This window comes from Telmatherina bonti (assembly GCF_933228915.1).
Source record: "Telmatherina bonti genome assembly, chromosome: 9".
NCBI classification, from domain to species: Eukaryota; Metazoa; Chordata; class Actinopteri; order Atheriniformes; family Telmatherinidae; genus Telmatherina; species Telmatherina bonti.
The window spans coordinates 30180956-30207547 of NC_136627.1; the positions used below are offsets into that span (position 1 = coordinate 30180956).

The window sequence follows — 26592 nt, forward strand, 5'->3', positions numbered from 1 at the left end:
AGCTTTAAAAACAACTTGCTCAAACAGGATTACATTACTAGTTGAATATATGCCCCAAAACCCAAATAAGCATCTAAGGACAGACTTTAGAAGTAAAATCTTTTACCAAAGTTAAATTTCTATAAGCAGCCCGAAATATGCACATAGTAATCTCACCGTTGCTTGGATCAACGTCAAAAACACCCTTGGATGATGACATTACTTTATAGGTGATTTTTCCATTCTCCCCTGAGTCACGGTCAGTAGCTGTTACAGTGATGACTATACTGCCTGCGGGGAGTTGCTCTGATACGGTCACCTGATAAGAAACACAATGTAGAACTTTATGTCTATTATATATTATATCTATATAAATTATAGATACTTCTAAAAATGTTATTAAAATTACGGAGCTAAAGATGTGATGACATGCTGGCGTGATGGCAGGTATTCAAAGATAAATGTACCTGATACAAGTCTTGAGTAAAGATTGGGGCATTATCATTCACATCGTCCACCAACACAGTGAGGTTGGCCTCGCTTTGATGTTTAGAGTCAGATGAACGGACTGTCAGCGTGTACCATGTCCTTTCTTCATAGTCGAGTGGGCCTGTCAAGGACACCCCTCCTCCATAATGATGAATCCCAAACATGCCTTGGCTGTTAACATCCAGATGTAGTGTGTAGGAGAGTGGTGGCCCTGAGTCCACATCATTTCCTGTCACTTGGGTGATAACTGTGCCAATGAGAGTATCTATGTATGAAGACAGTAAAGAAAAGAGGGGAGAGAAGAAGAGCAGATGTTTAGATTGAAGTTGATATGAAGCAGTGTGTCTCAGTGATGAAAAAAAAAATCTGCTCTTCATGAAGAAATATCCTGTTCTTCAAAGCCTTGACCTAACAGACAGGAAATGAGCAGAGAAACGTTGGCAATAACAAGTTTCATAAAAAGGTCAGACTTTTCTCGCTAAGCCCCGCTGAGTGAACTGCCAGCCAGAGTGATGTGAGGCTTTATGATAATATCACTGGACTAACTTCCGCAGTGTAGCTTACCCTCAGGCACCCGGATCTCCCGAGGCAGAGGAATCATGGGACTGTTGTCATTCAGGTCAGTGATGATCACAGTCAGAGTGGCAGAGCCAGCCAGCCGTGGGGTTCCCCGGTCTGTTGCCGTAACAACAAGCCTAGTGCCACAAAATGAATATCAGTATCTGAACTTTTTTCTTTTTTTTAACTCAGCGGCATAATGTTTCATCCTCAATCCAATCAAGAAAAACAATTTGAACATTGTTTATTTAAAAACCTGATTGTCCAGTAATGCAAGGAGATTTCTTTTAAAATAACAACAGTCACAACGTGTGTGAATGAAAGGCAGAGATGATCTGATGAAGGTCATTTCTGACTCACTTTGTTTGGGTCCAGATCTCTCTGTCCATTATGGCAGCAGTGGTGATGCTTCCAGTCAAAGGGTCTATCTTAAACAGGCCACTCATGGATGATGACCTGATAGAGTAGGTCACCTGACCATTTTGACCCTGGTCCAGGTCATCTGCAGCAACCTGGAGAAATTACCACCACATTTTGGAAACAAAAACACAGACATATTTGCAACAGCTGTTTTAAGGTAATTTAAACTAGTGAGCAATATTGAACTTGGAAGTCAAGAGTTCATAAAAAAGAAAAAAAAAAAGAATAAGTATGTGGACCTGGCTTTAAGACCCTCATGAACATAAACTACTCAGTTAGGCCATTTAGAATACATGTAGTTGAGCAGAGTAATTTCACTGAAAAATATCCAGGGTTTCTGAGGCTTGAGTGTGTTATTTTAATTCTATAACCTCACTTTAAAAACAAATTATTCATAATAAACATGTGGATGAGAGGCTACTGCACCTGGATAATGGGAAAATCATAGCCCTGTGCTTCCCTAATGTATGCCACATAGTTCTGGAGCTGGAAGCGGGGCAAGTTGTCATTTACGTCCTGCAGGATTACGTTGACGGCCATGTAAGAGCTGGAGGACGCAGTCTCAGCTTTCACCACTAGGCGGAGTTTTGGCGTCTCCTCATAGTCAATTCCTTCGGATTTCTGAACCCGTATTTCCCCTAATTCACAAAAAACATCAGAGTAACTTTGCAGGATTGGAAAATATTATCTTGGAGTTTGTGCAGCAATCGGTGTGCTTACCAGTAATTATGTTTATTCCAAAAGACTGCATTCTATTTCCACTGAAAATGCTGTAGCTAATCCCAGTTTTGGAGCCATCAGGATATTGGGCCTGTGTCTGTGTTACCACTGTGCCTGTAGGGCAAAAAATTATACAGTATTGAAACTATTTCAGTTCAATTCATTATTTACATCATATATACAAAAAGAAATGTAGTGAAAAGTTTAAAAAAAAAAAAAAAATGCAAGTCAAACCTTTAGCGGCGTTCTCCTGTAGACTCACATCCCTTGCTGTGCGTGAGAAGCGAATGCCCATGTAACTCTGTTCCTTAATATAAATAATAACCACACCAAGAGAAGACTGAGCTGGGTTTCCTTGGTCCATAGCCTGAACTATCAAAGTCCGCTGGCTTTGGGTCAGAGTCTGCAGATTCTCTGTGGCTTGGATGTCTCCTGTTAGGGAATTAATAGTAAAGCCCCTCACAGGGTTGGCAAAACGGTAAAAAACTGAGCCATTAGCCCCAAAGTCCTTGTCCTCTGCCCTCATAGTTGCCAACACTCGCCGGCTAGACACACCACTGGCAGAGATGTTCACAATAAGTGGGTCTTGAATGAAGAAGGGGGCATTGTCGTTCACATCCTGAATGTAGATAGTTACCTGAGCAGTAGCGTTATGAGGGTCTGCAGGGGCGTAGTCAGTGGCACACACCTCAAATGTGTAAGAGGCTGTCCTCTCTCTGTCAAGGGGGGCTGCTGTGATAATACGGCCTGTGTTCTGATCTATTATGAACATGCTTTGAGAGCCGTGGCTCAGAAAGTACATGACCTGACTGTTGAGTCCATAGTCCAAATCTATGGCTTTCACCTCAAGAACCAGTGAGCCAATGGGAACATCTTCAGAAATGTCTGCAGTATAGCTGCTGCTCTGAAACTGCGGACTGTGGTCATTGATGTCTAGAACTGTCACCTCTACCGTGGCAGTGCTGCTGAGGGGAGGGTTGCCTTGATCCTGAGCAATGACTGTTAGAGTATATCCAGCTTTCTTTTCCCGATCCAGAGGCCTTGACGTATACAGGACGCCTGACTGTCTGTCCAGGTGAAAGTCTCCGGATGGATCTCCAGCTGCCAGGGAAAAAATAGTGAACAGCTGTTTGAGCATCATCACCTCCACACAATAACAATGTGTAAGCAGCAGTTTTACTGAACAATTGGAAGATATGGCAAATAAAAACAAGTTCATACATGCGATTCTATAGTTTATCTCCCCATTGTTTCCCACATCTGGGTCAGTGGCTCTGAGGGTGAAGAGAGGTAATGCCTCCATGTTTTCAGGCACCTCAATGTTGTAATAGACACGTCCAAAGACAGGGGCATTGTCATTGACATCAAGCACCTTGATCCTCACTGTTGCTTTGGCGTAGTTGGGTGGAAGGCCTCCATCTTTTGCATAAACTGCCAAATGATGAAAAAACAGAAGAGATTAACTATTAATCTCACATAATGAATTAAACACATTCAATGCAAATAACAGTAAACAACTCCTAATATTATGTAATACAGTATAAAACAGCAATCTTTAAAGGGGTGCTATTATGGTATTTCAAGTTTTCTGAGCTTTCTACAGTGTTAACAGTGTTGAATCCTCATCAGACATGTGAACGGCACTGGTTTTTATCACCTAAACGCATGTTTGAGTTTGAGTTTGAGTTCCAGCACGCTCTCCGTTCGGTTTCCATGGCGACAAAAAATGCGTTGTTTTAGAGAGTTTTTTTCTACTTGGAAATCCTTGTGTCCCGGGGATAAGGTTCGGTGATTGGTTACCTTCTACTGGTTAACAAGGGCATGTACAAATACATCAGGCGGGTGGAAAACATGGGATAAAGTTATTTCCAACGATGGCTGGTGAGTTTACCAAAGAGAGACATCCTGCTGCATTCGTTGCTGTGGGTTGCTGTTTTCCACTTCGTTTTCAGGGTCTGATTCAGGTTCCAACATGTAGGGCTGTATGCTATGTGTTGACATTGTATTTTGTTTTTTTTTTATTGAGTTCATATTAGCCTAATCCTTCTGTTTATGAGATGTTACAATGGCAGTGAAAGCAGGTGCGGTGCGCGCTCCCGATGTAGCGCAGTGGCGGGAGGCGGGGCTTAATGCGGAAGAGTCTCAATCCACTCGTTTTGCCCACAGGCTGATCTGACAGCCTACGGAGAGGGTTGGTCTCAAGTAAATAAAGCGATTTGTGACAATAACTCGATCAATCCCAGCCCTTCTGGTCTCAGAAATAAAAATAAATTAGCCTGAAATGCTCATAATAGTTCCACTTTGATCTGACGATAAAAGGGTAATTACCTGTCACAGAATAGTAGTCCTGAGACTCTCTGTCCAAAGTCTTGCTGGTTGTAATAATGCCTGTGAATGGGTTGATACTGAAACTTCCTTGTGAAATGCCGCCATATGTCACATGACCATTGGTTCCTACAGAGACAGACATAGTTTAAAGATTCCAGTCCAACAAAAGTTTGATTCTCATAACCTGCAAATCCAAGAGAGCAGAACTGAATTTTCACCCCATAGCTTGTTTTCTTGTTTGTTTGTTCAGTGTGAACTTTGCTGTCTAAGTATTTGGCAATGATGGACCTCCCTCAGGTGTCTGAATTTTCAGATTGCGTGCTAAAAGCAAGCGGTTTGGCAACCTCACCTGTTGACTTCGACAAATTGCTTTTGAGTAGAAAGTTTATTATCCTCCTGTTTTATGTGCTTCTGACTAACTCCAAGGGAATGCATCCTTTGTGTGTCTCTATCCCCCACCCTCCTGTGTAGCCTGTGACACCTCCTGAGTATAATGGCTCTAGGCAACTTGGATTCCTAAAACATTGTTTTGTTTAAAATAGTAACATTTTCTTCTACAAATGACCAAATAATAAATTTTAATTCAATTATAGGATTGCTTTTTTTTTTTTTTTTTAAATCAACAAAGTGCATCATTTACCTTGGTCTAGATCAGAAGCAGACACAGTCAAAACACTAGTTCCTGGAGGCTGATTCTCAGAGACTTGGGTTTCATAGTGGCTCTCCTCAAACCAGGGCACTTCATCATTGACATCAATCACATGGATGCACAGCATTTGGCTGGATGAGTGCTGAGGTATCCCATGATCTTCAGCGATTACTGTGAGGTTAAAGATGTCCTGCTCCTCACGATCCAGAGGTTTGAAAATAGACAGTGAGCCTGTGAGGAGATGAATCAAAGACAAAATGCAACAAAAGATTTTTTTTATGTGTGCATGCACTGTACTACTGTTTGCTTCATGGAGTCAGCTGCATACAAAAACTACAGCAGGTTATCAGTGCAGTAAAACCAACCGCATTCCAGGATTGTGTGTCTTTAGCTCGTTTAAAAGTAAGTGTGAAAGGTTGACGTGTGAGGGCCAAATCAAAGCTAATATCCTTCCCACATACATCTTTGCCTACCTGAGTGCTACCACCAAAACTGCTGTAAGAGCCCAAATGGTCTGGCCACAGTTTACGAGATTTTCCGCTGGAGAATGCCGCAGCCATCAAGAAAGAAGCAGTAAACACACATTCTAGACACGCAACAGCCAGGCCTGCCGTGCTCTGTAGGAATTAGGGGCGCCCTAGCCTTTTCATTATCCCGCCCTAAGAGGGTAGAGCTTGCATTGATTCAATTTCAATTTCATGCTTTAAAATGAGATGCAACTGTTAAAGACAGAGAGGGTCAAGGCTGCTCTGCTTTTAACTTCGTTGTGTATATTTTTCACTTTGTGTCTTGCAAGGACTGAGATAACTTGCCCCAAAGCTTTAATCTGGTAGAAGTTAAGAGCTGGAATTTTTTCACCTAAATTTGATTCCTCTGTGATCCTTCCATATCCCCAGTCACTGATAACATATGGGTCGAAAGAAAAAACAGACAGTGGGATATTGAGAAAAGTTTTTGTTTTAGATGCTTTCAATTCCAACATCTTAATCCGGTGTAGGGTTTGAGGCACCAACACTTTGGATCGGGAGATATTGTTTTGACAACACTTTCTTTTTATCTTATTTTATGCAGCTATCTATCAATATTTGATGTGTTAATCCCAAATTCTGTTGCCTTTTGCAGAGAAGCTATTCTCGTTATCACCAGGACACTCTTCCTTTGCTTCTAAAGTTAAATGAATGATCTCCTTTCTTACCATGAATGGTGAAAAAAAGTTTCGCTCTGTGACTTTAGAGATTCCTAATAATGGCTTGATAGTCTTCTTTATTATGGATAACAGTGACACCAAAGTAATAAAAACAGTGTGCAGACTTGGTCTCAGGTCTCCAGTAACTGACCCCAAAACAGGAGCTGACCAGGTGCTCAGTGGATTAACTCTGTCATTATTCTAACAAATAACCAGTGCGCATTAAAGCACTTCAAGATGACTACACACCGGGTTGAGGAAGAAGTGACATGCATGACAGACCCTGAATGTTTCCATCCTTGAGGTGCTCCAGGGGGCATCCTGGTTGGGACTTGAAGCGGGCAGCGGAGCAAATGTTGACACGCGTCTCAAACACAACAACAAAGCCCACAGGACCAAATAGCCCAAAGTCAGTGTTGACTAAGTGACAGTCTAATGCAAGTACACACACGAGCATGTGCATGCCTATATAGATGCGCACACACACACACACACACACACACACACACACATACAAACATGCGTAACTGATCCCTTCTCTAATGGTTCCCAGAAGCACGAGCAGGAGGTTCTTTGGTCTTTCATGGGAATAGATCCACAATAACAGATGATGGGTTGTTGTGTGTGCGTGCACGTGTGCTTGCACATTCTCAAGTGAGTGTGTTTAATATTTGGCAGGGTGCTCTGTCTGGCTTTCAACCGAGAGAAATAAGTCATGAAAGGTGGAGCAAAAGGGTTTTGTGTGTAGTAATAAGCAGCATTTTAACAGTCTGTGGATGAAAGGAATGGTTTGGTGAATACAGTTGGTGTGCAGTAAGCATGTGAAGCAAAATTAGATTTAGAAATTCCATAAATGCTATAAAAGTGTATTTAGGGAAACAGTTGAAGAAACACAGATTATCTTGAAATATTTTAACTTAAGTTGGAGATTCCTGTGAGGCAGCGGTGGCTTTGCAAATATAAGTTCCTATAATATGCCTCAAATTAACTGCACTTGTATGTTTTTGCAGGACTAAAAATGCAGATATTTTATGTAAATATGAGCTTTATTCATTTGATATGTTAACGACTTGGGTCCCATAGGGGAAAATCCTAAATACTGTATGCTAGATAAGACAGCCTTTGGTAAAACTTAGGACAGTTAAAGGCATTTCGGAGGTCATAATAAAACTGTACGCAGCATCTGATCACACACTGAACAACGGAAGTTATGGTATTTAAATTATCATGAAATTCATGTAAATAGTTCCCTCGGATGTGGTACTTAAACAATTTTCTAACCGGTTTGAGCAAGAACTGTGAATAACCCCAAATTATATGTAATGATATAATCTTTTTAAATGGGTTGAATAAGCAGATAGTTATGGGAGGCAAAATATTGCAGTTGTGGTCATACATACAGTAGAAAATGACTAAATTGTCAGAAATGAAGACTGATATACAGTAAGTAAGTATTTTATAGAACAAAGATGCTTTTCTTGCCTTGTGGTCATTTTTGTACTTATTTTGAGAGGCATGACAATCAAATCACTTCCTAAACTGAGACTGAGTTGGACTCACCTGTACTAGGATTCAAGCTGAATGTCCCCCCAGTGTTGCCTGACTGGATTCTGTAGGTCACTCTACCATTCTCCCCTTGGTCTGCATCTCTGGCCATGACAAAGAGCACCACAAAGCCCACCGGCTGGTCTTCCATCACACTGACAGCTGTTGGCGATATGAACACCGGAGGATTGTCGTTCTCGTCGGTTACGTACACCCTTGCTGTGACAGAACTCCAGCGCCTCTGACTGGCATCAAGTGCAGAATCAGTTGCTTTTACAACAAGGAGTAGCGTGGAAGTGACTTCATGGTCCAGCTCACAGCCCAAAGAGAGAACACCGGTGACTGGGTTGAGGGTTAAAAGGCCAGGTGTGTTTGGCCACTGGTGGAGAATGGAATACGTCAGCTCGCTGTTGGGCCCACTTCCATCTTTATCTGTGGCTTGGAAAGTATAAACTGATGAGCCTGCCTCCATGCTCTCAGAGATCACAATAGTGATGGGGTCCTCCATGAACTCAGGGCTGTGCTCATTGCTGTCCTCTACGTCAATGTCCAAGTGGACAAGGATGCTGCTGGGAGGGACCTGGGAGAAGTCATACACCTCTATTTTCAGATTGTACCGTGTGTCTCGTTCATAATCAAGTTGACGAGCCAGGTAGACATCCCCAGTTAGCCGGTCCACAACAAAGGTTCCATCTCGATCTGTACCCCCGACTATTGTGTAGGTCACCTTGCCTTCCTCTAAGTTTCCTTTGTCATGAAGACGAACTGAGCCAATGATGGAGCCGGGACTGGCCTCTTCCACAGAGTTGAAAGATAGGGAGTGAGAACTGGTCTGGGTGGTAGGCCTGTTAATGCTTATGACCTACAAAGAAGAAACACACACACACACATGTATTTATGAAGAGAAAATCCAAAAATGCTTCTCTTAGATGCCTTAGATGGCAGCTCAAGTTTACAATTTTCAATGTGGAGTGAAATAATTTAATGGATTTCAGGCAAAGCGACAACAGATTTTGTCCTCTCCTCTTACTTGTGTTGTATGTGTGTTCTGGGAGTATATGAAACCATTTATGAGAGGTTTTATAGACTTGAATAACAGGGGTTCTAACATTAATCAAGCTTAATCTGATACCCATGTCGCTGCCAGCAAAAATAATAGATGACAAAAGTAACACAATCGGGAGGAAATGGTAAAAGGATTTGCATTAAGCAGTGGGCATAAATTTAGAGCTTCACACTTCTTTTGATAAGCTGTTTCAGCGTCTTCGAGTACTAGAACACTGTATGGAAACAGCACATGACACTGATTAATAAAAGGAACACAGTAGTAAACAGGAATGAACAAGTGAGAGTTTTCAAGTTTTCAGCAAAAACTACAATCTTATATCATCATAAATAATAATGTGGATGCTTATTAATTCCTACAATATGACTTGCTCAGTTGATAAGGATAAAAAAAAAAAAAAGAATTGTTGACAAGCTGTAAATTGGTTCCACATTAGATGGGAAAGAAGGGATCCAAAATTAAATTGTATAGTCACATGATTTTACTGACAGACAGACAAAAATCAATCTGAAAAGATGATTAGAGGAAATTACATAAATATGTTGGTGGACAAGAACAACACAGAGCTGTTTATTCCAATTAACTAATAATTATTCCTTTTTTTTGTTACTGGAAGGGAGGAAAAACTGAAGTGGTGCTTACTGCAGCTATTTATATGTCATTCTTATTTTCCTGGAACTTACAAATCAGCATTCCCTTCAGTTTTCGTCCACTGTGTCCACTTCTGTTCTATATTAAATATTAACTATAATTACCTTATAGGCTGCGTTTTACATTCAGTGAAAGTAAAGCCCTGCTACTCTTTGAAAAAGGGCTACTGTATTAAAAAAGTGTTGAAGTCATTGAGTATGACCTTGATCAGAGCAGTCTACAGCTGGCCCTCATCATAAGCCAGCTGGGAGTATTTGATTCAGACCCACTTTTCCATTTCAGATAGAAATTTCCCTTTTGAAAATTCACAGGGGAAGAAAAGGGAGGGAATGGGAGGGGACCTTGTCAGAAGTGAGGCTGATATGTCGGCAGCTAGTCTGAGGGGCCCAGACACATGAATCCTCTCAGCCCGAAGACTATTCTTTGATATTAAATAGGTGTGTAGTGAGGGTGTTTGCGCTGGCTGGGATCCAATGGGAGTCTGACCTGAATGGTGAGGGAGCAGGAGGTGCTGCGAGGGGGCAGTCCTCTGTCAGTAGCTGTCACCGTCAGAGAGTACTCGGCTCGCTCAGAGTGGCTAAGAGGGGATGATAAACGCAGCTCCCCGGTGATTGCATTCAAAGAGAAACGCTCAGCCCTCGGACCTTTAGGAGACACAAAGTCCAAACTTAGGTGGAAAGATGAAATGTGTAGGAGTGTCATACACAAACCCCAAATCCTATGCATAGCACGTCATAAATCACAGCAACCATGGTGTCCTTTGTTGCATTTAAATATGTTCTATTAATAAAGTTTGTGAATCCCATTTACAAAAGTTGGAAAACAAAATGCGAAGTACAGAGTAAAGCAGTAAAAGCAATGTTAAAAAGTCTTTTCTCCCAGTGTGCTGAGATGTACTGCTCCTTTCAGACCATTTTGCTCAAAAATACAGCTATATACAATACTACATACATACAAATATCCGCACTACATGAAGCTAACAAGCAATTAATTACACAGATAAAAAAATATATGCAACTTTTGTCTGTGTTTTATTTATAAAAGTTAATAATAAATACTAAAAGATAATCATCTTGCGCAGATTGCTTTATTTACATCTTGTGTGTAATTGTACCTGACAGAGAATAGATTATGGTGCCATTCTCCCCTTCATCTGGGTCTTTGGCCTGCAACATCCCCAGCATGACTCCTGGAGTCTGACCCTCTGTCACCTACAGAAAGACACACACACACACACACACACACACACACACACACACACACACACACACACAAAAACAGTCACTAAAAACATGAACATATTCACTTCCTTCTACATGTGGTCTTGTGCCGTCACCTGTATGATGATGTTTTTGTCTGAGTGACTGTGGCTAAAAGCAGGAGCATTGTCATTGTCATCAAGGACAGTGATGAAGACGGTCCCTGTTGCAGTGCGAGGAGGTGAACCGCCATCCTGTGCCACAACCACCAGCTGGTAACTTGACTGTTGTTCTCTGTCAAGAGTCATTCTTGTGCTGATTTCGCCTGAGGAGAAAAGGGGATGAATGAGAGAGAGTGTATGCAGAGATACTGGTCCACCAGAACAATGATGAGCGTCTCAGAAGCCAACAGGCTTTGATCAACAACAGAAGTCATAGACATGCACAGTGTGCAGGTTTATGCTTTCATATGCACACACACTCACGCATAAATAGATGAATTTTGGAGGGTTGGCAGATGCTGTATAGTTTCACAACTCAGCCAGACACTGATCACAAAACAGAACATGTGTCCCCACCCACAGGCTAACAAGAGCAGCGGGCCAATTAAGAGCCCAGCAAGACTCGGAGTGCTGCTCTCACCATTATCTGCCTTATTTATAGCACTGAAGATGAGGCAAAATTTCAGTCTAGTGTCATCTTTAGGACATGAGTCAGTGAGTTGACGAAACAGTGATCTCCAACATGTAATTTCTATTTTTATGTAACTGGAAACCAGTGAAATGGAAAATTACAGGTGAATCTTAAGTTGTGTGGTTTAAAGCTCATGTATAAACAACTGATTGTTCAGGTTTTTTAAGTTTAGTTTTGGTTTACATACTAACTTTTGTAATAAAAATATTATGAGATGACAACCTGTTGTGTCAGTATCCAGAAAGGATAAAAAAAAAAAAACGCTTCTAAAATTTAACATTTGTTTAACTCCAACAATTGTAATATTTCAATGTGCATACATGTTTTTATTTTGTTCATATTTTTATTTCCTGTAATCTTCTTCTTAGTTTTAAGACTCATCTAACTCACTACTATCTATTAATAAAATTTCAAATTAACCTGTGTTAACAGGTGCTAACTCACTAACCTGTGTGGGAGTTTATCTGAAAGTGGCGATCTGAATGCAGGAAACGGTAGCTGAGGCGTCCATTGGAACCGCTGTCTCTATCAGTGGCCAACACGTGACCAAATCCTGTTCCTGCAGGCAGGTTCTCTCTCACAGCCATGAAAACCCTCTCCTGTGTGAGCCGTGGAGAGTTGTCGTTCTCATCAGTCACAGAAATCCGCACCGTGGCGCTACCTGTCTTCTTTAAATGTCCGTGGCCGACACTGGCCAGCACTGTTAGCAGGTACATGTCCTTCACTTCCCTGTCCAGAGCGCTCTTCACAAACAGCCAGCCACTTTCAGCAGCAATGCCAAACCCTGCAGCATCTCCGTCTGGACGCAGGTGATACGTCAGGGGTCCGAACTGACCAGAGCCTGGGATCTCTCTGTTCAATGCCCTGACTTGCAGGAAGCGTGTGTTTATTGGTGTTCCTTCTTTGAGTTCTACCCGATAGGTGAGTGTATCAAAGACAGGTCCCTGATCATTCTCTGCCTGGACATGGACTCCAAGCATGAGTGTTGCACTAAGCTGAGGAACTCCACTATCCTTTGCAACCACCTGGAGGTCATAACGGGGGTTAGTTTCATAGCACAGGCTGCCAACCAATCGTATCTCTCCAGTGCTGCGCTCTATGCTGAAGATCCTTTGGAGACCATTTGGAGAGGAAAGATCAAAGCTGAGCTGTCCATTTACTCCTGAGTCTCTGTCCTCAGCTTGAACCCGATACACCACTGTTCCCAACTCTGTGCCCTCAAGTAGCAGTAAGGATTCTGATGAAGAGGGCAGAAAAACAGGTGGGTTATCATTGATGTCTGCAATGGCGATATGGACACGGGTGTGGCCAAAGGCGGGAGGATTGCCACTACGGGCTTGCACCTCCACATCGAGAGCTGATTGGGATTCATGATCAAGAGGCAGGCTAGTCCTTAGGACTCCAGTGTCAGGATCCACAGTTAGGTAGCCTGCAGGGTCACCTGAGCTGATGGTGTAGGTAATATCTGTGGAGGAGCCTGGGAAATGGGAGGAAAGACCAGAAAACCAGATAAGCATAACTGAAAGCCCAGGAGTCAGAGCTAACATGTTTACATTTTATTTTATTTAAAGTCAAATCAGTTGAACATGCTGATATGTAAAATGATCCAACTCCAGTCAGATCAGAAAACAGACTGTCAGTCTAATCCAACGAGAAAAATGCCTCCTTTGTCCTCACCTGTCTTACTGCTGGCCTGGACAACGCCAATAACTGTCCCCCGCAGGGCATCTTCTGATACCGTGAAGTAGTACTGGGTCTGCTCAAACACAGGCGGTGCCACCAGCCCTGCCACCACACTGATATTCACCTTAGCATTAACTAAGGCGAACAGACCACCACCATCTTGAGCGGAGATGACCATAGGAATGATGGAGTTGGCCTTCCCATAGACTGACCGAGACAGGGAGATTACTCCTATGCAAAGGTTGCAAAGGACAAGAAAAACACAGGCTATTTTATATAATTCATCTTTATAATTATCTATTAAATTACAACTACATGTGACTATATGAAATATGCCAGGGTGTGTGCAGGAAGACGGTACATTCTTGTGCCAACCTGTGTCTTTGTTGAGGGTAAAGTATGGAGAGGCCCCTCCAGGTACTATTTTATACGTAATTCTGCCATTCTCGCCTGAGTCTGGGTCGTAGGCCGTCACTCTGACAACAGATGTCCCAGGGGCACTTTGTGTACTCAGACTAACAGCATAGGTGAGTGGGTAAAAGGTGGGCCTGTTATCATTAATGTCGACCAGGTCTACCCTCACATAGGCTACTGAGCTCAGTCCACCCTGCAGAGAAAACACAAAGCTCTTCTGTTATACATTCACAAACATTAAATCATGAACAGGGGAAAAAAAACAAGTGAGAGCAGGATTTAGGCCACATTATTGGTGCATGTGCGCAACAGTAATGGTGAAAGAAAAAACCAGCAGTAAACCAGGTTAAAATTTCTGTGTGGCACAGCCGCTAAAATATAGTCCCAGCAGGTTTGTGCACAAGCACAGATTGATAGTTTCCCTTGGGAAAGAGCAATATGTCATGACCCATGTGGGGTGAGAGGGCTTGCCGCAACCCAAGTCTGTTTCATAGGCTTTTCATTTGCAGAGAACACAGTGCAGGCTTTTCATTTGGACCAGGTGGCAAAAACGAGGGAGGCGGGAGACCAGCTTGTTAAAATATTACAGCCTGACAGTTGAGGTATTTCTCCATTTGATTACTTTAACATACCCCAAGTAATTTTCTTTCATTTTTAACCTTTTATTCTTTAAGTATTTTTTGGCAGCCAGTGAACGGGTTGGTTGAGTAAGTCTACCTACCATGGAGAGCAATTCAAACTTTTTATTTTCTACTTGGCTATTTGATTCAAAGTTGTTGTTTTTTTTTTTTTGGAAAGTTGGCTCTGTATTTTCTTTCCTGTCAGTAGGGAAAGCATTGCTGCTGTGTTTATAGGATTACATTGTGGCTCAATGGATTCATATTAAGCAGGATTTCAAAAGACACTGGCTTACCCCATCCATGGCAGTAACAGTAAAGTCGAAACTGGCCGGCCCTTGATCCCTGTCTAGAACAGCACTAGTGCAGATCTGGCCAGTCTCCTTGCCAATGGTGAACTGAGAGGGAACAGCGTTGTTACTGCCAGAGCCAAGGGAGTAGGTAATGGAGCCAAAGGAACCATCATCAGCATCTGTCGCAGTCACCTACAGACATGAAGACATGGTATTTAATAAACATTCCAACATTGCACTAACTAATTTCAATAAACACAACAGTTTCTACAGTTGATAATCTCTAAAGTGGTAACAAATCTAATTTATATTCAACAAAAGACACATAAGAGTGATGGCCCTCCACAAACTGAAACAAGAACTGCACACCAGGTGGCTTTGAGAGCATCTTTGGACCTGTTCTTTGTTGTTTATCTCAGCCAGTACATGAGCCAAACAGGCTCTTTAGCAAAAACGGACTCGGAGTGAAGGATGGGGGTGGGCAGGACGGTGCCTGACTTCTATAGTCTCTGGGATGGAAGCCAACAGGAAATACTACTTGCTTCAGGAGTTGTGTCAATATAACTAGTACAGTTACAGAGGTGAGAAGTGGGACACCACACATTGTGCTTCAGTGCATCACATTAGATTCTGATGCAATGTCACAATAATGGTTGGGCTTTAATAATTCTGCACATCCAGAGAGATATAGAACCACTGGAGCTATAAATGCAGCTCACAAGCCATTAGCCAAAGGGCCAACTTAATTACTGTAGGATCTCCCAAGACGGTAAAAGGCAAACAGACCAATCAGATTGGGCCTCTGGGTACCAACAGTGTAATTGTTAGCAAGTGTTGGCTGTAGATGGCAGATTACAGTAAATCTGAACCTCACAAGCTGATTAGATTTGTCCTTCCTTCCATGTTTTATAAATGGATCTTTTTAGCAAAACACTAATTGGAAGAAATGCTCTGGTGCTCCAGACTCCTCTGCATGAGACAACACAGCCATCAGGATCATCGCCAAGAAAAATAAGGGAAGCCATGCTTATCATCAAACGTCACCTTTTTTTTAAAAGATGGCATTCATATGACTGTGAGTTGTTGGAAATCATTCATTCGAGGTGATGAGTTTGGCTGCAGTAATTGAGCCTCCATCTCTTTCCTGAGCAGATGGCAGACGGGGGACTCAGCAGAGAGCATGGCCCACACTCTTGACTGTAACTCCTCACAGAGGGTGAGTGGTATGTAGGAGTGAGAGAGCTGTAAAGCTGGCAGACATGCAAGCCAAAAAGAAGAATAATAAAATGCACAAGGAAAGAAGAAACCAAGAGAAATCCAAAAAAGTTTTTTTTTAAGTTGTGGAGGCTGCAGTTTACTGTAATTTTTTTCTCATCTCTCTAGAGATGTGTTTATATGTGTTGTGTTATTTATTACAAGCATAAAGCTTTATACTGAAATTCACTTTTGTATAATGAGTGTCAACTGGAGAAAAAGAAGGAACATTTTGCTTCAAATACCTGAATCTTTAGTAAACAAGATGACAGGTAAGTAAAAAATGTTTTCTAAAGATCTACAGAAAAGCAGCCCTTCTTTTCTTATGATTCACTTACTCAATGCAGCCATTAAATGTAGGGTTCAGGGGACTCAGTGTCGCCTCTTCTATTGTAGCCACAGTCATCTATATGAAATGCCTTTTTTAAGATCCACTCACAAAGAGTGCATTCACCCAGAAACCTTCAAATTTCTGGTAAGAAAACTTGAAAGACAATGAAAATAATGATGAGAAAAGCCAGATGACAGAGAAAGTCTGACAGTTACAGTTTTAGCTCTTTTACTACATAATTTGTTCAGTAGGATCGTTCTGTTCATGTTGATCCAAGATCCTCTTTGAATTTAAAAAGCACCAACTTAAGAGAAGCGATGAGGCACAGCTTGTGCTTCAGATATACTGAGTCTCTGTTCTGTTAAGAACCAGTTGAGGAGCAACAGTCGGCTGATCCACAAAATTATGTTACAACAGAAGGATTCAGTACTCCTGTAGACAAAGTGGTAAGGATATTTGCAGCCATGTGCGATTTGAAAACCGTAAGATAATATGTTCCATTACATAAGTATATCATTGTATTGGGAAATATCCTGCATACTAATAAACCCCATAATCACATTTGCATAATCCACCAGCAGAATGCCTGCAGCTATCTATTTTTAATCCTCAAAAGAATAAAACTTTCATTCTCATATTAATAGGTTAATAGCAGAATATCAGCATCATCAGGCTGGAAAGCAGAGGGTTTGTCTTTTTTCAGGAGAATATAATTTCCAGACTATCCATATGAAGTAACACAGTAACGATATGCAAATTTAAAAAAAAAGATGAATCCTGAAAGATGAAGACAACCTAACAAAATGCAGCATCTGACTGCAAATACCTCTGAAGTAAAAGTGAAATAGAAAGCTGAGGATGACTCAGCGGCACAGCCAGTGAAAATCTCAGCAAATGAAAAAGGATTTTCACAAAGTTATGCATAAAACGGCAAGCTGCTTGCATGGGACGGTACAAAATGCTCCACCGTAGCAGCTAAGTCACAGCAAAGAGAAATTCTGCATTAATTTCAAAATACTGATGACAAACTTGTAGATTTTAGTCTTTTTTTTTTTTTTTTTTTACAGATATTTTGTGGTTAACATTTTTTTTTTCATTAATACTTGAACTTGCAGAAACCTGCACCACTTATCCATCCATGCATATGAAGCTGCTCTGTTTTGGTATCTCAGTGATATTTCACTAAATCCTCTGTAGTTTATTTTCACAATTCTATTTTCACAGGATTAAAAATGCAACAGGATGAATAATCTCAGATCACCTGCAGCAACCAGAAGCATTCTCCCTACACTTCATGAGTGTGACAAACGCATGATGGAAGCTGTGTTACCAGCAGGGAAAAGCTAACATTTGGCTGGGTCTTTTACTAAGCAAGTGAGGGAAATCCAAAGAAAACTGGGGCACTCTGTGGTTCTACCATCAGATTACAGGAGCCTTCCAGAATACACTTTCTGGCCGACTGTCCAAAGAGGAGCAGAATCACAGTAGAAAACGTGCTGTTGCATGTTTATGTATAATATGTCCAAATGGAACAATGATCCCACAGCTTCTGGATGCTCCAAGTGTTCTGCTCCATCTAATGTCTTAACTGCGTGGTCTGAGAAAGAGCCAATTCTCAAAAAGAACAAGACCAGAATTTAGCTGGTTTCTATTTTTGAATATGAATTTTACAAAAACCCAGTTAGGACCACTGCATATGAATGATAACTGTGGCTTTCAAGTGTTGTACTTACATTTCTGTGGAGAATGCAAACACATACATGCCAGCATGACCTTGTTTGCCTAAGTTACTGCTCAATAGTCCACCACTATTGTGCAGCCATGCAAAAAAGTCCCACTGCTGAACTAGCACAAAAAAAAAAAAAACCTGAGCAAATGAATGATGCAAAGCCAAAACCACTGAGGCCAACAAGGGGTGAAATGAAGGAGGATGTAGTTTTTAATCATGCTCACCATATTTTAGAGTGCCCAGTCAAACAAATCCATCTAACGTAGTCTTCATTGAAACCAGCCAATCAGGATTGTGGCACTGCCAATCCAAACAAGCTACAAATGACTGAGCGTGCACATAAATGTTTGCCAACTGAGTAATTATCACACACATTTATCAAACTCTGCGTGCACACATCCTATGAGTGCACCTTAGATGCGTAAGCAAAGACGGAAACGCGCAAACACTGAAGACAAAGTACACGCTTGCAGCAGTCTTCAGATGTCTGTGGAACAAAAGATCAAACACCCCACTAATTCTGTGGTCTGGGATGTCAAAATGAAAAAAATCTCCTGTTTTCATTCTGCTAAGACATCAAGCACTGATGAGTATGCAGCTGAAGGTGCTGTGATTCTGGCTCAAAGTGCAACTCTTTTTTCAGACCATATTGGATGACATTTAGCTGACATTTCTTGACTGACTTTGCTTTACTTGGAGAGTGTTGTTTCTCATATAGATGTGCAGACAGATGATGCAGGTTTATTAGATTGATTATGCAAGACAAGACATAGTGGGATGTGAAATGAGAACACATTTTCATCACAGGTGTTCTAGAAGATATGAGGCCTAAATTATTTTAGTAGAAGGTAAGTGAACTGGAAACTCCTCCCACAACAGTTACCATATATATATATATATATATATATATATATATATATATATATATATATATATATATATATATATATATATATATATAATAAACCTCATTAATAAAATTAATGAACTTCCCGGTTATAATTTGATAAAACCAACATAATGGCACAGCTTCTGCAAGCATAACTGCAAGCATCATGTGAAAGATTGATGAGATGATACACAGATCATTAAAAGACAGAGGCAAAGAGGAAAGCGTAGGCTCAAAGAAATCAAACGTGAGGGTGAGCTGTAGAAATCTGGACTGAGAGACGCTTTGAGCTTTCACAGCTGGTACGAAGCCGTGCTCACTGCTCTCTCTATTGTCCTGGCGTTACTTCAGAGGGAAGCAGAGATGGAGGAAAACAAGGTGGAGACCTCCTCAAGGCCTCTTTCACTACTTGCTAAAGTAACAGATAGGCAGGTCAGAGACTTTTTGACTTTTCCTTCACCGCACAAAAGATCCAGATGCAGACCACACTGGCCAGTGGAAGGAAGGAAGGAGCCCACACATTGTTGACAAATATATCAAAATACAAAACATTTCCCAAACAGACAGTGTTGTCTGGATTCAGACCAACCATATGTGGAAGATTTGGTTGGTTACTCAGGAGACAAAAACTTCCAATTTTCACGGCATAGTTACAACATGAGCAAAGTTTAGGAAACAGTGACATGGAAGACTATCAGCATTTGCCTTGTGATGTCTGCCTGCATTGTGCAAGCGAGATGTGTGTTCTCACATTTTTGTTTCTGAAAAAGAAAAAATTAGAGGACAAAACATGAGATATGTTCAAGCGTAATCCCAGCTTCCTTGCTGTGTTCCGTAGCAATCATACATACCATGTGCAGGTCTACATAATATGAGAAAGCCAGAGCAGAAACCCCAAGGCACCACTCCAAAACTGAAACATTATGCTTTGCTCAGTGGTATCCTGTACTGTTGAACATCACAGGAATGAAAGTTTTGGGGTTTGGGGTAGTAGATTGCCTTATGTATTCCTCCAGCTTCAGGTATGTTGAGAACTTCTTAAAAGCAACAGTTCATAGGAAGGCCAGAGGTAATCAAAAACACCGGGGTTTACCCCTGGGGACCATTAATATCCACAGCAAATTTAATGGAGCCAAGAGACAGTCAAAAGTCTCTGAGACACCTTATCATTTGCACGTGTTGTTAAAGACAAAATGTTGACCTAAAACAAAGTGCCGAGGGCCACACACCACCACGCATACACTTCACTGCTTTCTGGAAATGATCCATTTGGTCAGAATTTAATCTTTTAGCGAGGTCACCTCAGTAAAAGCCAAGTACTATTTAACCAGAAGTATATTTTTCATTGGATAAATGATCTTTTTCAGGATTTCTGTTGTGAAAGTCTAAGTAACTATATGAACACTTGCAGTGCCGCATATTATTCATAACATCTGTCGAGTTTTATTCACACAAAAAATCCATTGGTATCCCTGCATGACTTGGACATGAACAATCTATTCCAGATATGTCAAGTGTTTTGTCTGCCCAGATGTGCATTAAGACACATCTGTTGGTTTGGGATACCCTGGTGAAACATAGTATAACTGTCAAGGTCAGTAACCATCTTAATCATCCATATTTCTCAGGAAAAAAAACATGTTATGTGTGATTTGCCAAATCATATCATCCCAAACTATCTTTCATTCGCAAAACTGGTTCCAACAGTCTCTGAAGGGGTAATGATTCGACCAGATGACAAGTGTTTAAAAAAAAGTTTCCAAGCTTGAAATTTTTCAAGTAAGAAATTTCAAGCTTGGAAATTTTGGCTGCTTATCCCAAAGTTACACAAAGCAGCATTTACTTCTGAGTCCAACAGTTCATGCCCACCTGGCTCCATGGAGCTGGATCTTGTCTGCTGTTTTAGGGCATAAATGAGACTATATTCTGCCATGAGGAGAAGAAGAAGTATTTATTTCTAAACAACCGTGGTTTTATAAACTGTAGCCATTTATCTTTAACAGTGTAATGCAGTGACATGAATGAGGAGAACAAGGTTTACGGGCACCATGTTAGAGCTTAATATTGTTAGGTCAACAATCTGGCCAAGAAACAGAAGGGAGGTCATATAATAAAAAAGGGATTTAAAGACACTTGGAGCTAGACTGTCGCTAGAGAGAGATAGGCTTTCATACATCAGACAATGTAAATACAACACTGCTGGAAAAAAAATCTAAAGCATTGTGACATAGTTTGTATTTCTCCATGAGTTAGGATTCAGGTCAGTGTGTCAGTCCCTTTTTCTTGCTCTTCTTGGATAAAACTGAAGTGCTCCAAACCAGAAAGCAAATAATTTTCAATCATTAAAGACATGTGATTCAATTTTTGCAGTATCGAAATAAATAGAACAGACAATACAGCAGAACAACATGTTACTCTCACACTGAAAATATACAGCAGTGTTTAAAGAGCTACGCTTTCTTGGTACTACTGTACCTACCTTCTGTTGACATTCCCTGCTTAAACAAAATAGGAAAAAAACTGCTGAAAAAACTCACAAAAGGACAAGAAAGAGAAATAAAAGCACAGTCTAAATAAATGTAAGACTGTTGACAAAAAAGGTCAAGAATTTCACGTGTTAAGTGGGATTATGGTTTAAATTTTCAGCACAAGACTTAACTGGTCTTTCTGAACTCAGTCCATAAACAATCTATAGCTTAGTGCTCAGTTAGTAATTACATAATAAAAAATATATCTTTTTAGTTATTGTTGTGTTGATCCATTAATTTTTCAGTCTCAAATGAGAAAATGTTGAGCTGATAAAGCTCAGTTTAAGTTGGACACCCATGCTATCTGATTTAATCAAGAAACATAATTTGTTCCTAGCTGATGCAACCACAAAGGCAAAGGATTACTGTGCAAAAATGTTGTCAAGCTCTATGATGTAATATTAAAACTACAAACACAGCCTGAAACTTTACTGTATAAAACACAAACATTATGTTAACTTTTTGCAAAGGTGGATAGACATCTGCTTTAAGAAATGTCGACTGTGTGCCTCAGACTATTGACTGTTTAATGCATGAAAACATTTGTTTTTTTCTTAATTTTTTTCATTTAGGAAAATATTCAACATAAACCACAAACAGGCATTTATAGTCTAGGTCTATACATCTTCTTCTTAAGAAGTTGATACTGTTTTAATGCATCCAGGCTCTCTTTGAAGTTCAAGAGTTGTTGCAAACTTCAGTTGTTGAAAGTTAGGAGGGCTGCATTTTCAAGCCTTCATAACACTCTTTGCAAAAACTAAAGTGTTGGTTTCTCATCTGGATCTTGCATCTGGAAGCAGTTAAGCATCTAACAACTTAAGGAGAGAAGGACTCTAAAAAAAAGGCTAAATGAGCAGAGAGGAGAGATATTATTCATCTTAAGAAAAAAAAAAAAAAAGCCAGAGCAGAGTGGAGCAGGCATTCATGGCCAGACATGCAATACAAGCTGTTATTTTCTTTTAGTTGTTAAAGAATCTTTGCAGATTGATCTCCTGCAGGAGAGTGAGTGGCAGCAGAGTGTGAAGAAGTAAAGATGTGGCGTGGATGCACAAATGCAATGGTGGTAAAAATTTGAGAAGTTCTGTGTGTCTACAAACATGTTCCAAGTCATCAAGAAGGAATGTGAATTCACCACAAAAACAAAGCTGAAATGTTTTTCAAACCAGGTAAACTAAGAAAACTTGATTAGGAAGAAAGAAAGAAAGAAAAAGTCCTGGAGGAGGGACGTGGTTGAAAACTCACATTTTTACTGAAAAGGCAACATGTGCAACGATTTGCAGAGAATGCTGAAAAAAGCCTTCATGGCCAGAAACGTTGCTGATCTCCATATAGGCTCCCAGCTGGAGCGCTTCTGACAAACTCTTCACACACAATATCAGGGATATTTGTCGTGTAAAGTTTTACACTGGTGAGCAAAATAAACACGACAAAAACTCTGCTGGATGTGTTAAGTTTGCTGCTGGTGAGGCATTAACCCCTGACCACCTGCAACGACAGAGACTCCTGCTCAAGACATCAGGCTATTTGTTTTCTAAAAGTCAAATGGGAGAAACAAATCTGTCACTGTGTTTTAAAGTAAGCTAAACACTAGGTAGCTGATGGGGAAAAAAAGAGACGTTTCTTAGATTGATAACCATAGAGAAGAAAGTATTTTTAACAAGATGATAAATGTGGCTTGTTGCTGTATTTTACTGTACTTCTGCATGGCTGTAAAAGTGTTTGCTAATAGCTTCACATATTATATTTGTTTTTTTTTGCTTGTATTATATATTATATAATACAAATATATATGTATTATATATTGTATTGCTGCACGGTGGCACAGTGGTTAGCACTAGGGAGGGGTTTGGTCAGTGGCCTTTCTGTGTGGAGTTTGCATGTTCTCCCCGTGTATGCGTGGGTTCCCTCCGGGTACTCCAGCTTCCTCCCACCGTCCAAAGACATGCATGATAGGCTAATTGGCCACTCTAAATTGCCCCTAGGAATGAGTGTGAGCATGAGTGGTTGTTCATCTCTCTGTGTGGCCCTGCGATGGACTGGCGAGCTGTCCAGGGTGTACCCTGCCTGTCGCCCAAAGCCAGCTGGGATAGGCTCCAGCTTCCCCGCGACCCTGAATTGGAATAAGCGGTTCAGAAAATGAATGAATGAATGCTTGTATTATATCTAGACCAACAAAATGCAATATCTAGAGGAATTTATTTTTTTAAAAAAAAGTCTATTTCTGTTGTCAAAATTAAATCTGCGAAAGTACCTTGATAAATATCCTGACATGAAATGACGATTGTGTCTTAATAATGGGTCACCGCAAACTTTTAAAGTAAATAAACCCAAAGTCCAACACTGGGAGATGAACTGATGATAGAAGGTTGCAGAGTATATCCACACACAAGACTATAGGAAGCTGACCTTGTACCAGACACCAACAAGGCAGACCAGTCAGGAACTTACTTGGCAGTGTTTCAGCCTCTCATCCCTTTCACTGGATCCAATAGCAGTGCTAAGCCTTGGTCTGGTGAGGCAGACCAGACAGTAAAACCCAGCATCTGGGTTGGTGGGAGGGGAGCTAATATGAACCATGCACAGCATGGGGATGCAGGAGTACTGATGTGGGTTAGGCAAGTGCTACAGCTGCCTGCCGTGGGTGGGAGAATGCCCACTGAGCCTGGCATGCACAAACAAAGTGCAGATGCAGTTGCAAAGCCAAATTCAACCTGGTTACCATATATCCAAGAACCTCTTTGATGACATAGCTGGTGATTATTCATTGCTAGAGTTTCATCTTTTCAGAGGCAGGCAGCTACATTCCAGTGATCAAACTGTCTTTGGATAAATATGTGATCACAACCAAGCAAAAAAAAAACCCAGAAGTATTCCTTTAAGAGATGGTAAACATGGGGTTTTGCTCGCTAGTATAGTCACTGCAAGGAAAAACCATATGGCCACATCTTAATTTTATCTTTCAGTGTTCAACATACAGTAAATGAGTGCATATGTTCACTGTTAATGACTAACATACAACATCAGATTTTAAGTGTTAGTGCACACTGACAGCAGATCGTTCCAATGGACTTTGATATTCTTTGAATCAGATTTAAATTTGCCCAAGCTCTCCCTGACAACAGAATCACATACAGATGCTCACTTGTGTGGCACATGTGGACACTGATAAACACATGTAGGAATAATACAGAAGCAGCATTCATTTTGTGTACTTTTTAAAGATTTTCCCAAAGGCTGTGCTGATGTCAGCAGTTAAACTGGGACAGATTGATGGAGTTTCCAAACACAGCAGATGGAGCCTGAGGACTGGCATAGGGTCAGCATCTCTTACTGGAGACAATAGTACCTGCAGTTCACTGGCAGGACCAGTACTCCTCAAAGCTTTCCTTTTCTGTTATGTGTCAACAAATGCCCCTACCTGCTCTGATGGTCTGTTTGTTTAACGTTTCCATGGCTAACCCTCCCTCCATCTTCTCTGTCCTATCTCACATGAACTCGGACGTCGGCTGATCCTCAGTAAAGCTTGCACAAACTGCCTTAAGCAGAGCTCTATTGTTTTCATATATTTGTTACCATACTGACTTTCACAATCAATAAACAGTCTGAACATAACTGAGGTTTTGGCCCTTCCTTCTGAACTGTCTATTACCAACAAAACTCTTATGAAATACCAATAGACCATCTCTGATTTCATTGCTTGTGCTAGTTTTTCTCTTCCAGTTGTTGTAGAACTGCCTTTGTGTATGAAATATGTGATATAGCAACAAACTTCCCAGGTGTTCAGAGGCCAGAAAATGGGAAAAACATAGCACACAAGGCAGCTACCAAAAACACTGCCATTTTAAGGATTTAATTTTTAGGTAAAGATTTTGTTTGCACAAACTTTGAAAGATATGTTTACTTGCAGTCAAAGTGGCACGGTTATTTCATGCACCAAAACAATAATTACAATAGACAGTTTGGGAGGAAGAGATAGAGTTCTCCATAACATCACGTTTATTTGCTTGTGTTATGAGTCTAGACCTGCTCAGTCTCAAAAATAAACTACAAACCAGAATATTTGCTGCAACGAATCCTTTGGAATTCTTCATGCTTTAACACCTGACTCCTATCTTGAACTCATGGTGCTTTAAACAGTTTTATTGTTACACAAAGAAACTGTAATGTTATAGGCTTCTACATGAAGTTTGAACATACACTTGAAACCTCTTCGGTAAATGCAAATGTAAAACAACAAGGCAAATACAGTTTCTCTTGGATCCACTATGCACCAGTCTATCCACAGTGGCAGCCAGCGACAGTTCCACAAAACGATGAAGATGACGGTTCTTTGAGGCAGTTTCAGATAAGCATTCATCCACATGGCACCAGCACTCCATTTAATGTTTACTGAGTAAAGAAACAATCGATCCATCAAGCAGCATTAATGAAGCCTTGATTGTTTATCAGAGATCTAAAGAATATTTTTCTTAGCAGCTTGGCTTTGCAGGAAATTAAAAGAAACTTATGTCTAGTTGTTCCAGGCAGACTTTCCAACTCAGTTTAATCATCATTTCAACTTACTGCCATAACAAATATAATATTTAGTTACTACAAGCCAGCCCAACTTCAGTCTCAACAAAACTGAAAACACTTTCCTTCATGCTGATTAAGTCAAATCAGTGTTTCTCATGCAAATTAGCTAAATTTTCCCATTAGCTTAATCATGTTTTTCAGGATGAATTCTAGTTTGAGATTAAGCGATTTTCATGAGGCACATCAGAGAAGTACATTTCCCATTTTAACCTTTAATGTCTTTCTCACATTTACCTTTTAGTTTGGTGACACCTAATCGTAGTTTGTATAATGATGACATAACAGTCACTGAAAGCACAACAAAACAGAAACTAAATGCTAAATGACTAGTCAAAGTACTTCAGATATCTAAAGTTTTTAAGAAAAAAAAAAAAAGCCGCATGCCCTGAAGAGTTTTCTGGCACACCTTCGGATTTTTTTCTTTAAAAAAAGAGATTAAATCCTAGTTTTGGCTGGTAAGAACCTCACAAGCCATTGCCTTACATGCGCTACTCGTAGTGACATAAGCAGTCCTCAGGGAAGAGAACTGGATCATTCTCCAAACTCTGCAAAAAACCGAATGGTGGGGAAGTGAAGAAAAAAAAGGTGTGTGTGTGTGGGGGGGGGGGGGGGGGGGGGGGGGGGGAGCAGGACGACAGGGTCATGAAGGCCTACTGGAACCATACATATAAACACACTCTGTCACCGACCGATAAACACTGCAAACAAACGAAGACTGCTCGGGCTGGGTTCTGGCGTGTGCACCGTTTCTCCAGTAAACTGTGTTTAACTGTGAGCCCAGTGCTGAAAGTCATTC

The 26592-nt window shown here is 40.8% G+C and overlaps 1 protein-coding gene across 1 annotated transcript in view; it reads right to left on the reverse strand.

Annotated features, from left to right (window-relative positions):
- LOC306760982 (protocadherin-16-like) overlaps positions 1–26592 on the reverse strand; it is a 76331-nt gene that overhangs the window by 2829 nt on the left and 46910 nt on the right. The window contains exons 3-20 of the mRNA XM_079247042.1: positions 14494–14682; positions 13542–13773; positions 13161–13397; positions 11932–12960; positions 10928–11115; positions 10706–10802; positions 10078–10235; positions 7890–8736; positions 5135–5374; positions 4495–4620; positions 3388–3597; positions 2401–3267; positions 2167–2280; positions 1873–2084; positions 1387–1538; positions 1033–1163; positions 447–733; positions 157–298 (exon numbers count right to left, since the gene is read on the reverse strand). Coding sequence (XP_079103168.1) covers positions 157–298; positions 447–733; positions 1033–1163; positions 1387–1538; positions 1873–2084; positions 2167–2280; positions 2401–3267; positions 3388–3597; positions 4495–4620; positions 5135–5374; positions 7890–8736; positions 10078–10235; positions 10706–10802; positions 10928–11115; positions 11932–12960; positions 13161–13397; positions 13542–13773; positions 14494–14682 — 5458 coding nt within the window. The remainder of the gene's footprint in view (positions 1–156; positions 299–446; positions 734–1032; positions 1164–1386; positions 1539–1872; positions 2085–2166; positions 2281–2400; positions 3268–3387; positions 3598–4494; positions 4621–5134; positions 5375–7889; positions 8737–10077; positions 10236–10705; positions 10803–10927; positions 11116–11931; positions 12961–13160; positions 13398–13541; positions 13774–14493; positions 14683–26592) is intronic.